Here is a 13,832-nt window from a genome sequence, read left to right as displayed (position 1 = left end):
CTTGAAGGTTCATGACTATCAAGACCTGACTCAGTGGTCAAAATAGGAAATATCATAGCTATAAGTTTTTATTAAAAACCTATTCTTCATTAGAACAACTATTTTTATTAAAAACCTATTCCTCATTAGAACAACCATTTTGTATAGGCTTTTATCATTACTTTTATCATTACTTCCAACAGAGTGGTAAAGGTGACTAGAAATAGCCACAAGCAAATAAACGTTCCATTTTAAATCACTTTATAAAGGGTGGAAAACTACCACAAGGCTTGAATTGAAACAACTCCCATACATACTACACAGCTCTATCCCCTTGTCGTCTTTGCTCTACCATGGCAGAGCTCAAAGTCTCTGCCAGTTTCCTGAATCCTGTTGGTCTTTTCCATATCCAGTCACTGTGAATATTTGTTGCACAATCTGAAACTTAAGTGCCACTGAAAAAGGTAAGAGGTGAATTGTAATGAACACTAATTTAATTTTGTTATTACAACTTCAGTTTTACAAATTTATAAGTAATTTTAGACCTCAGAAACATCCCATTACAAAACCATTTGAGTCATCATTACTGGATGATGACAATTAAAACATGACAATTAAAACAATTAGTGATTGAGAGTAATGGTCTCAGAATACTAGTTCTCTAACTACAAAAAAAAAAAATGGGTGAAACTATTTGAAACAATGTTAAGCACCACACCCATTTAACTCATGTAAACCAAAGGTGAATTATCCAACTGATACAAGTATTAGAATTAAGTCTCTTCAAAAGGGAAGAATAAAGTCCTCTAGGCCAGTCTCACACAATGCAAGAATTTCCTTACAGTGATTACTAGTCTTAATTTTTACTTATGTGACAGGAAACATGTTAGTATATGAAATAAAATTGCTAGGGAAAAGATGGGCTTTTTATTAAATGGTGTCGTGATAAAGATGGAAAGAGAAAATTGGATCTATTCTTTACATCCTACACCAGGATAAGTTCCAAATTGATTGGAGATTTAAATATTTTTTTAAATGAAACCATACAAATACTAGAAGAAAACATGGATAAATTTATCACATAAAAGTGGAAAAAATTTTCCTAGCTAAGTACCTATAATTACTTTAAAAATCTAAGAGCGATTAGAGAAAAGATGAATAAAATTGACAGTATTACATGACGAAAATTCTCATAATGAAAATAAAACTACAAATGACAAACGGGAAAACTGTTTGCAATTTATATCACAACCAGTTAGTAAACCTAATAAATAAAGAGCTTACAGTGAAGAAAAAACCAACAACCCTGTAAAAACACTGGGCAAATGATATGAGCAAACAATTCACACAAAAATAAATGCAGTGGCCCTTAACATATTAAAACATACTCAGACTAACCCATGATAATAGAAGCCTATATCAAAACTACACTGAAGTAACACCACCCACCACCAGCAACCCCACTCATCAGATTGGCAAAAGCCAAAAGTTTGCCAGTTTATTCTAGGCAGGGCTAAGGGGAAATAGGCACTCATACACGTTGCTGGAGGAGAAACAAAACGATACAACCCCACGTAGGGGGAAATGGCAATATTTATGAAAATTATGTACGCATTTAACCTTTGATACAGAAATTCACTTCCTCACTTTTTTCATTGCATTGTTATTTGAGAAAGCAACCAACTATCCATAATAGGGAATTTATTGAATAAACTAGAATACATCCACACAATGGAATGATACATAGCATTAAAATAAAAACAATGAAGAAAATCTCTGATATATTAAGTGAAAAAAGTTAAAGTAGGTGGAAAAAAATGTGTTTAGTATGCTACTAATTATCTAACAAGGGGTATTGATATGAATACAGAAGTGTTCATTTATATTTTTTTAATGGAAGAATAAATCTTTAAAAATAACATTTACCTCTGGGGGAGAAAGAACCGAGTGAAGGAAACAAGAAGCTAAATTTCTCTGAATACATCTCGAACTTGAAATTATAAATGTTTAAAATAGTTATGAGATAGAATTAAATTTAAAAATTGTTAAATAATTCCTAAAATTTTCAGGATGAGCTTGAACACCTTGCCATACCAGAAAGTAAGGAAACTGTCAAATATTACTAGAGCTGTTTCCAAAAGACTCAAGGACATCTGAGCCCCTGAATAAGTCCCTACTGGCCAGTTTTGGACAACGAGAGCATCAATAAGAATAATAAATGCAATAGATTGAAATTCATTCAACTCGTTTAACATTCCTGAGTTTGTAATAAAAAATAAATAAAAAATAAATAAGAAATAAATAAAAAAGCTCCTTGAGAGAGTCCTAAGAAACCAACTGATTATTCTGAAAACTGGTAAATGAAAGGAAAGAATCAAAACTTTAACCTGCCTTTCCTGTAAGAACTGCATGCATTTCAGGGTAGCCAAATAATTGATGAAGGAAAGTTTTTCTTTATTAGGTACTCCAGAAATAAAGAACCAATGACCAAATTAGAACATTATCATTTTGCAACCTCTAAAGAAATTATTTAAGCAGTCATCAGTAATGGGCCCATAAAAATTATAAAGACAACCAGATATTATACATCTGCTGATAGAATTATACTGCACTACCCATACTCTTGCCAAAAGAACAAAGCCAAACCTGAATCATATTGAACTATAGATGTAACTAGCAGTCTACAGGAAATTCAAAAGCAGAGGAACTTATTAGAATCATCATGGGAATGGTATCCAAAATATTCAGACTGTGGAAAACTCCAAAGAAAGAAAATGACCTAATTTCCTCAACAAATAAATTGCAAGGGAAAAATGCGGAGTGGGAGATAGGGAGCTTTCAATTTAAAGAGATTAAAAAGACATAATAAAAGGCTGGATGTGCCCATTGTTTGGGTCCTGACTTGGACAAACCAACAGTAAAAAAATTAAAAAATATTAGAAAATGGATGAAATTTGGATAGTTGATGATAGTAAGGAATTATTGTTAGTATTTTAGGCGATAATGGTATTGTGGCTTTATATCTTAGAGATGTATACTGAAATATATATCTATAGATAGTATAATATGATGCCTAGGATTTGCTTCAAAATAATCAGAAGAAAGGGCAGGAAAGTGAGTGAAGTTTTAGATAAGATAAATCGTGAGTTTATAATAATTGAATCTGAGTAATGTACACATGGAAATTTGTTATATTATTCTCTACTTTCAAAGTTGAAGTTCTTCATATTTAAAAGCAAAAGAAAAATTATCTTTAAATGTAAATACTTCTCCCTGTCTATGTCAACTGACTATATAATATGCTTCATTTAAAAAAAAAAAACCTCTCCTCACCTTCATTTTTCTAAACTTCCTTACTATTTAGAATTTATTTGTATACCTTTTCTCGTGTTTGCTAATTTGTTTGTAAGTTTCTATACTTACATTTAAGTCTTGGCATTTGTTCTTCCCCTCTCCCCTGCCTCCCTCGCTCTCACTCTCCCACTCTCTCCCATTTTATTATAAATTTTATGAAGGCAGCAATTACAGTTTTTACTGCCTTTCTAAATATACCCAATGGCTCATCTAATGTTTAATTCATCAACATATACTTAATGTACACTGGTTACGTCTTCAGTGCTAGGCTGTGTACAATATCAGTAAGATTTTCAACTGGCAGTAACGAACCTGTGATTTGAAAAAAAGAAAAAAACTTCTCTGTGTTAGTATTCTAGATTTACTTTAATGAACTCAAAATAAATCTAAAATTATGTTTTTATTATTTAGAAACCAACTTTGATCCAGCAGAATGGGGGACTAAGGTTGACGACCGCTTCTATAACAACCATGCATTCAAGGTATGGTCCTGTGAAGCTATTGGATTTGGTTATTTCTTCTCTCTGTCTCCAAAACAGAAATTATTGAGATCTCCCCAGAATCATGAAAATTGTGAGAGGCATCACAAATATCTTATTAAACCTTTTTTATTATAAATTATTGGGGTGACATTGATCAACAAAATCTAATAAGTTTCAAGTGTACGATTCAACAGTATGTCATATATATACAATTCAACAGTATGTCATATATATTGCATTGTGTGTTCGCCACCCATAGTTAAATTTCTTTCCATCACCACATATTTGATCCCTTTTATTCATATCTACCTCTATCCTTCCCCCTCTTCCCTCTGGTAACCACATGAGTTTGTTTGTCATGGTTTTTTGTTGCTTTTAGATTTATATACCACATATAAGTGATATGTGGTTTTCAGCTTTTTCCTATCTGACTTATTTCTTATTAAACCTTTTTAATTGTGCTGTTCTTTCTGACTTCTAAAATATCTGAATCGCATACAGATACATAGTTTAAATTTAAAAACGGTCAACAGGAAGAATGTGCATGATAGTTATAGAATAATTACTCTCATTTATTCTTCAAATATTATTGAGCATTATAGTACTTGAAAGTAGCAGATAATAAATATTTGTCGAATTAATGAATTGGACAGTTTGTCCAGTTATTCCATTATCACCGACATCTTACAAAAGACCAATTAGAATTAAAGATGGTAATGATATATAGAGTTTTCTCTAAAAAGCTTATCCGTTCAGAGGATGAACCTATCTTTTCTTTAGTAGCATTCTTAGAACCAGCCTTTCTCAACCAGGGTTCCTCAAAACAATTAAGGCCTAAGCTGAAGGCATACATTGCACATAAGGAATCAATGTCTCTCCTTTGTATCTAGAATGCTTCTAGTTATGTACCATCCTTGGGAGAGCTGAGACAATAGTCACTCGAAATATTCTGTGTTGTGTGGTCCAGATAAGGAATACTGGTTGAGAAAGGCTGTGTGGTAATCCAGCATCTCTGGCATCAACTTGGGCTTGGTGGAAATTCAGTCACAAGCCCTGCCCCAGCCCTACAAATCAGAAGATGAATTTTAACAAGATCCTCAAAGTAAATTGTAGGTACATTAAAGTCTAAGAAAGCACCACTCTAGACAACTGTGATAAAACATTAGCCACAAAGCACTAACAGACATTTGAATTAAAAGGAATTAACACAGTTCAGGTTTTGATAATGTTCCACAGTAGATTTGGGGAATTTCCTAGGGAAATATCTGTCATTATTCCATGAGTTCAAAAGTGAAGTTTCACCCATTTGTGCCTGTCAGATATGGGGGTGTTCTGTTTATTTCCATTTAACTAGATTCTTTGTGTTCATGTTTTATTGAAATCAAGGGAAAATGTTGAAAATTTAAAAATATTTGTGTCATATAGCCGTTTCAGGTGTTTTCTTCTCTTGAATTTTAAAGGTTTTATTTGATTAGCTTATATGTTCTTTCTGTTTTATGGATTAAGGACGTTCTTTCCATACGTTGTGGATTAGCAATGTGATATTTAGAGGAAGATTTCAATAACTGTGACTTAGTTTTTAATCTACAAACTTCATTAAAGTCAACTTGACTTCACACTATGCAACATAATGACATTTATTTTGTTTCTATTTTAGAAACTATTGGCACTTCTTCTCTATACTTTGTTCATGATTCATTACAGCATCTTATCAATTTTTATATATGACAGTGGTTTGTTTTTAGTATAAAACAATGTCACATATATTCTAAAAGCAAAAGAACAAACTTTTTTTTAACCAGTTCCTTAGTCTTTAATATTTACTTATGCATATTCTCTTGAGAGTTTTCATTTATTTCTTTTTTTCCAACCTACTTTCCTTGTATTTAATTCCCGCTACTTCTCAATAACTTAAAGTAATATTTAATTGCCTGTAAGCAGTTTGATCTAAGACTTAACTGTTTTGGAAACATTGCCTCTTTGGTCCTCTGCCCTCTCTCTAGGAGCAAGAACCACCTGAGAAGGAAAACTCTAAGACATCTGTGAAAGAAGAGATGCCAGTCACAGCCTTAGTAAGTTATATTTTCCATGTACTATTGGATTCCTAGGAAGAATGATATCACTCAGTTTAAAATTATACTCTAAATATGAATGTAGTCTGTTATCCATATAGCTAAAATTATGATTTTGCTTTCTAGATAACTAATATCCATGATAAACTAACTGGTGGATCATTTTTAGACATGCCTCTTATAAAGGAAAGTCATTCTTCCCCTTAAAAATAAAATCTTTTTTCTTGAGATTGTCAACAGATAGAAAAATCTCCCCAAGAGGAAGAACAGGCAGAACTCAGTTTTTTTGTTTTTTGTTTTTTAAACAAAAATATGTGTTGTTTAATTGTTTATATATTTTATAGCAATTTTTAAATATATTTAATAATTTTTATTTTTCAGTTACACTTGACATGCAATATTGTTTCAGGTCTTTCCAACATAATGATTGGACATTTATGTAACTTACAAAGCAATCACCCTGATAATCTAGTACCCATCTGACATGATATTTAGTTATTACAATATTATTGACTATATTCCTGATGCTATACTTTACAGCTCCATGACTATTTTGTAACACCAATTTGTACTTATTAAACCCTTCTCCTTTTTCACCCACCTCCTAGCCCCCTCCCATCTGGCAACCATCAGAATGTTCTCTGTATCTATGAGTATCTGTTATATTTGTTTATTTTGTTCTTTGGATTCCACATATAAGTGAAATCATATGATATTTGTCTTTCTCTGTCTGACTTACTCCACCCAACACAATACCCTCTAGATCCATCCATGTTGTTGCAGATGACAAAATTTCATTCTTTCTAGGGCTGAGTAATATTCTGTTTTATATATGTACCACTTCTTTATCCATTCATCTATTGATGGACACTTAGGTTGCTTCCATGTCTTGGCTACTGTAAATAATGCTGCAATGAAAATATGGATGCATATGTCTTTACAGATTGATGTTTTGGGTTTCTTCGAATAAATACCCAGAAATGGGATTACTGGCTTCTTCTTTGTCTCTTGCTATACCCTTTGTTTTAAAGTCTATTTTGTATAAGTGTTGCTACTCCAGCTTTTTTAAAATTTCCATTTTTATGAAATATCTTTTTCTATCTCTTTACTTTCAGTCTGTATGTATCTTTCAATCTGAAGTGAGTCTCTTGTAGGCAACATATGTAAGGGTCTTGTTTTCTTAACCATTCAGCCACCCTATGTTTTTCGATTGGACCATTTACTCCATTTACATTTAAAGTAATTATTGATAGATATGTAGTAATTACCATTTTATTATTTGTATTTTTCAAGTTTTTTTTCTTAAAGAAGTCTCTTTAACATTTCTTATAATATTGGTTTAGCTTTTAATTGTCTGGGAAGCTCTTTATCTGTCCTTTGATTCTAAAGAATAGCTTTACTGGGTATAGTAAAATGGTTGTAGATCCTTGCTTTTCATCACTTTGAATATTTCGTGCCAGTTCCTTCTGGGCTACATAGTTTCTGTTGAGAAATCAGTGGACAGTCTTATGGGAGCTCCCTTGTAATTGCCTTTCTCCTGCTGCTTTTAAGATTCTCTCTTTGTCTTTAACCTTCACATTTTAATTATGATGTGACTTGGCATGGGCCTCTTTGAGTTCATCTTGTTTGGGACTCTCTGCACTTCCTCAGCTTATATGTCTATTTCCTTCACGAGGTTAGGGAAGTTTTCAGTCATTATTTCTTAAAATAGGTTTTCAATTCCTTGTTCTCTCTCTTCTCCATCTGGTACTCCTATGATGTGAATGCTTGAGGACCCTTAACCTATCCTGATTTTTTGGGGGGATTCTTTTTTCTTGTTGCTGTTCCAATTGGGTGTTTTCTGCTACTTTCTCTGATTCAATCCTCTGCTTCACTTAGTCTACTGTTGATTCCATTTAATGTAGTCTTCATTTTAGTTATTGTATTCTTCATTTCTGATTGATTCTTTTTTATGATTTCCATCTTCATTTTTATGTTTTCTATCTTTTTGTTAAAGTTCTCGCTGAGTTCATTTACTCTTCTCCTAAGTTCATTGAGCATCCTTATAACCAGTGTTTTGAACTCTGCATCTAGTATATTGCTTGTCTCCATTTTGGTGAAGTCTTTTTCTGGAGCTTTGTTCTATTCTTTCATGTGAGACAGGCTTTTTTGTTTCCCCATTTTGGCTGTCTCCTTGTGTTTGTTTCTATATATTAGGTAGGGTTGCTATGTCTCCCAGTCTTAGTAGAGTAGCTTTGTGTAGTAGGTTTGCAGGGGGCCCAGTGGCACAGCTTTCCTTCGTCACCTTACTTCCTACCCAATAGGGTGTAACTTTTCCCTATAAGCTTTATAAATTATTTCAGAATTATATTAATACAACTCAGTCAGCCTAACATTGGCATAAGATACAGTGGGAGGTCAGGGAAGATGGAGGAAGTGTTTTTCCTTACATCTTTAATCGATGCCCTTACATGGATTTTCATGAGTTTGAGTTAAGATCCCATTGATTTCCAACTTCAGAATAATTCATTTGCCCATATTGGTGCATCATCTCAGAGGATTTTATGCCATTTTGTTTGCATTTTAAAAGTTTAAGAGCTAGTTTTACCTAATTGTTTATGATAAGGTGAGAGGGGAGGTGAACAACCTAAAGGTCTGTAAATAAATCAAAGTCCATCAATACAAGTAATACAATGGTGTCATTAAATAAAGAATGGGCAGGTATGATCACAAGATGGCAGAGTATGTAAATGCTGTATTAGCCTCTTCCCATAACCGCCTTAAAATTACAACTGAGTTATAGAACAATCAACCTGGAGAACCATCTGAAGACTAGCCGAACAAAATTCCTATAACTGAGAATGTAAAGAAGGGGCCACATTGAGACTGGTAGGAGGAGCGAAGACATGAAATGGGCTGGCCCTGCATCTGCATGTGGCAGTTGAGCAACAGAAGGGGTACCTTGGCTGTGGAGATCTCCTTGGAGGAGTGAGGGCCTTCAGCCCCACACCAGTGCTCTCAAGTTCAGGGATTCAGTGCCAGGAAGAGAAGGCCTCACAAAATATGGCTGTAAAAATCAGTGGGGATTCTGACCATCTGGGTGAGATGTAAGAGTGCTAGAAACCCAGACATCCCCTTAAAGAGCCCACACACAGATTCCCTTGCTCACAGGCTTCAGCAGAGGGATAGCAGCTGAGGAGGTGCCAGAGACATACAGAGAAAGATTGAGTTGTTTGATTTTGGGGCTCGGGCTGCAGGGACAGCCACCATTAACCCTGTGTTGAGCCCTCTTCCTGTGCAGTGCTCAAGTGGGCATCATCTTGCCTGTGTTGAGCCTTCCCCCTACACAGCCAAATCTGAATCTGCATTGGTCTGGTGAACTTTGCTTGCTTCACCCTGGTGACTCCCTGGGACCCTACCCCACCCAACCCTTAAATTGCCAGAGGCATATTCATAGCTGGGCAACCAGCCACACCCCTCCCTCTTTGTTGGAGGCTGTTTCAGCAGAATCAATAGTCCCCTGTTCATGCCTATCAAAATGGCTATCATCAGCGAATTAAAAAACAAGTGTTGGTGAGGATGTGGGAAAAGGGAATCTTCGTGCACTGTTGGTGAGATTGCAAATTGGTACAGCCACTATGGAAAACAGGTGGGAAGTTCTTCAAAAAATTAAAAAGAGAACTACCTTATGACCCAGCAATTGTACTATGTATAGTACCAGGTGCTACTACACTAATCAGCAGGGTCACTTCATAAATTATATAAATGTCTAACCACTAAGCAGTACACCTGAAACTAATATTAAATAATACTGAATGTCAACTTGAAAAATTTTTTAAAATTTTTAAAGAATGGGCAGTGTTATACACTAGATAATAACATAGATGAAGAGAACAAAGACATGTTATTACCTGGAAAAAGTAGTTGCAGAACATTCTGAATAGCGTGATCTCATTTTTAAAATGAAAAGGCATATATGTACCCATATGAGTACTTCATCTATAGAGAAATTTCGAAAGGATATATACATTCAACCTATAATAATGGTCACCTCTTAGGGGTAGGATTTGGGAAGGGGTAGAAAACTTTTACTACCAGTGATATTTAAGTTTTTAAATGAATATGTATCACTTATAACTTAAAAATATATATTAAAAGCTGTATGTCTATTGAATTATACACTTAAGATCTATGCATTTCACTGTCAATTATACCTAAATTAAAAAAACAAACAAACAAACAAAAACAAACAAACAAACAAAAACAAAAAAGAAGCTATATACGAAAGTCAAACCAAGCATGTTAAAACTGACACTATTGGACCAAATGAACTTCTCTCTGGCACTTTCTGACTTTAAAAGTATGTTTTTGGTTAGCTATGCTTCAAGGATTCTTACTTATCCCCCTCCCCACCCCTCCAAAAATGTTACTGCTTGGAAACTGTTAAATAGGAGATATTCTGGGGAGAAAAAGTTGGCAATGATGATTTATTGCAGAGACATATTAAAGAATAACAAAACAAAATACCTGCTATTTTGGCATTTACCATTTGCTACATATACAACATGAGAATATATAAAATTCCCTTGGGAAGCAACAGATCTCAATTGTTACATGCCTAAATCGATTAAATTTGTGCACTATTTGTATGGCATCAAAATACTGTATGGGATGTTTACAGTCTCTTTTTCTCCTTTCCATGAAGGAATCTTCTGAAGAAGATAAAGAAAAAGAGGAGAAAGCTGCCGTAAAAATCCAAGCAGTCTTCCGGGGATACTTAGCCAGAGAAGAGTTGAAGAAAATGAAAAAAGGTAATCTTCAAGAAGAGACAACACAGGAAAACAAGTGAGGAGACTGATTTTGCCCCCCAGAAACATGAAAAAATAATCCAAATCCATCAACCTTGTTGTGATTGTCGTTTTTTTTTTCTTAGTAAGGGAGATTTGATGTAGTGAAATAACATTTGTTGCTGTTGTGAAAATCTGTCATGAGCATTTGTTTAATAAACATGCCATTGAACACATGCCTCTTGAAGATTTCTCTGAGATCATAAGTCTTATTTATACTTCTCCCAAGTCCATGTATAGAGACCCATGGACTTAGAATTATAGAACTGGAGTATCTTGAGTTTTCAGAGATCTCAGAGGTTATGTGGTCTAATCATTTCCCAAGGAATAAATCCTTTCTATCATGTCCCTGAAAAATAGTCATTTAGCTCCAGTTTCACTCCTAGTGATAGAGAATTTAACTGCCTTTCAAGGGTAGTTCATTTAATTTTTGAATAACTCCAATTATTAGCAAGATAAGCTGGGTCAAAAATCTGCCTCCCTGTAAGTTTTCATTTATCATGCCTGCATTCAATCACTTATTTAAAAATGTATTGAGCATAATTCATGTGCTGGGATTTAGAAACGAATATTTGTTCTTACATTCATGCAACTGACAGGTTTTTTTTTAATTATCCTGCTCTTCAGAATGACACAGAGTAAGACGAATAACATATTTGAAAAAACCGAAAGCTATCATAACATCATAAATACTCTTTTTTTAGCTAAAACTTCCCACCTTTCTTTAATGTGTAAATGGTAATATCTTCATCACAAACTCACAAACTTTTTTTAGTAAATCATCAAGCCCCAGTGCCTTATTTTTAAAAAGTTCAGTCTCTCCTTTTTAAGGCCTCCCAACTCTTGAATATTCAAGAAACTTCAAGATCCATGTCTTAGGCCAAAAGAAAATGGAAAGAAAATAGATTCTTTCCATTTAATTAATGCTGTTGCCTTCTACTATGAGATAGCATAGTCCAGCAGACTGATGTAATGTCCTGGCTGATTCAGATACCCATCTGCACTGCTGTGATGTCCCAAGCTTTGGTTCTAGCATTACACCTCTCAGTTCACAGTCACACCGCCCATTGTTCCCCAAAGCTCAATAATATGCCTAGGTGGCTTGGTCTGGAGGAGCTTCTAAAACCAGCCGTATGTTGTGTATAACAAGTGGTCTACTGCAAGCACTTAGATCTTTGTCTTAGCTCAGACTTTTTCTTTCTGCAAAGCAGTGTTATTTCAGGTACCCCATTACCTTTCCTTGTCACTGAGTTCTTATCAGGTTCCACAAAAGAAGTTCACCCAAGTATTCTCTCAAATACAGATGATTTATGCCGATGCTTTCAAGATTGTAGCATTCTTTAATATCCACTCACTGCTGGGCATTCATCCCCCTTTTAGGATCTTTACTGGCATTAGAGAACTGCATATTAGCTAAACAAACGTTTGTAATACCCACTGAACCCCTTTCTCCCATCTTTAACTGCTCCCTCTCCCAGGCTCGGGGAAAAAAAATCAACTCTCCTCCAGGATTCTGGCTGCTCATTCCCCTATTGCATTCAAAGCACCAGCCTCCAACCCCCCTTCTCCTCAAAAAAAGCCATCTTACTTGGGGATTATCAATGGGACCCAGAATTAATGCAAAGATTTAGCTTCCCTGTCCTGAGAAAAAGACCAGAAGAGAAAAAGATTTTTTCCCCAGGGAAAAAGAAAGATACCAGTTAGTTTTTTCAATAATGTTATATATGTTAAGTAATTTACAGTGTGCTTTCCAGTGTGTGCGCGCGCATGCACACACACACACACACACACACGCACACACACACACACATCTAGTGGTGGTGTTTTTGGTAAATGAAGAAAAGGAAGAGAAGGTAGGAAAGAATAGATGTGGTATAACAACACATTGGAAAATACTTTATTAACACTGATTTTCTTTTTATCTCTCCACCTGCTCCTTCTCAGTCTCCTTTGCTGGTAACTCTTCAACTCCCCAACTACTAAATGCTAAAGTATACCCAGGCTCAGTCCTTGGACTCTTTTTCAAGTAACCCACTTACTTGTTGATCTCATCTAGTCTCATGGCTTTAAAAGCCATCTACACACTGATTGCTCCCAGATGTATACCTGTACATATTGGACCTTCCTCCACTTCAACTCCAAACTTGTATATTCAACTGCCTACTTAACATCCCTATTTGAATGTCTGTAGGCAACTCAGACTTAGCATGTCAAATAACATGTTATTACTCCTGATCACAGCTCCTGATATTACTCCTCAAATCTTTAATTTCCCCCATTTTTTCCATTTCGGAAAATGACCATTCTATTCTTCTATTTGTTCAAGCCCCAAACCTAGAATTCATCCTCAATTTATCTCTTTCTCTCACACACCATTATAATCTATCGGCAAAACCTGTGGGTTCTGTCTGCATAATATACCCAGAATCTGACCACCCTGGTCCTAGTTCCCATCATCTCTCGTAAATTATTGCAATTACCTTTATATTGGTCAGTCATTGACACATTAATGCTACACAATCTATCCCAAAGTCGGTGATTTAAAACAAATTATTTTTTTCTCATGTGTCTATGGATCAGAAGTACTTTAGCTGAGCTAGGCTGGACTCCAGGCTCGAGATTAAGTTCAGGTCCGCTCTAAGCTGAGAGTGTGTGGGTTGGCTGGGGAAGGTCTGCTTCAGGCTGTGAGCCCAAGAGTAAACTAATATCTGTTTCATGTGTCCTATTCAGAGCCCATGCTGAAATGCTATCTAAGGCATGCTCTTATGGTGATCACAAAAGCCAAAATGGAAGAATATTTCAAGCTTTTGCTCATTATTCTTCCACTGACAACCCATTCACCAAAGAAATTTATTTGACCAAGCCCAAAGTCAATAAGTGAGGAAATACACTGCTCACCATGCAACCATAGTAAAGGCCACATATATATATAATATTAACACAGGGCAATGAAAAATTATGAAGAACCAATAAGTCAGTCTACTACAGTTTGCTCTCTTCGTCATAATTATTCATAATTAGAATTATTTGTATATTTGTAAATATACAAAATACATTCATTCTTATCCCAAGATCCCCAAAAGTTCCATCAAATCCCTGAAATTTGGGATCTACGTTAG

General features: G+C 34.9%; 1 protein-coding gene across 1 annotated transcript; it reads left to right on the top strand.

The window, feature by feature from the left end:
* The first annotated feature begins 2,922 nt into the window (after nucleotides 1-2,922).
* SPA17 (sperm autoantigenic protein 17) lies at nucleotides 2,923-10,889 on the top strand. The gene is made up of 4 exons (XM_011367227.2): nucleotides 2,923-2,950; nucleotides 3,745-3,815; nucleotides 5,819-5,887; nucleotides 10,572-10,889. The coding sequence occupies exons 1-4, from the start codon at nucleotides 2,923-2,925 to the stop codon at nucleotides 10,713-10,715; spliced, it is 312 nt and encodes a 103-aa protein (XP_011365529.1). The 3' UTR covers nucleotides 10,716-10,889.
* Nucleotides 10,890-13,832: the final 2,943 nt, after the last annotated feature.

Source organism: Pteropus vampyrus, unplaced genomic scaffold (assembly GCF_000151845.1).
Source record: "Pteropus vampyrus isolate Shadow unplaced genomic scaffold, Pvam_2.0 Scaffold130, whole genome shotgun sequence".
In the NCBI taxonomy this organism is placed as follows: domain Eukaryota; kingdom Metazoa; phylum Chordata; class Mammalia; order Chiroptera; family Pteropodidae; genus Pteropus; species Pteropus vampyrus.
Note: the sequence above shows the minus strand (reverse complement) of the source record. Positions and strands in the feature narration are given on the sequence as shown.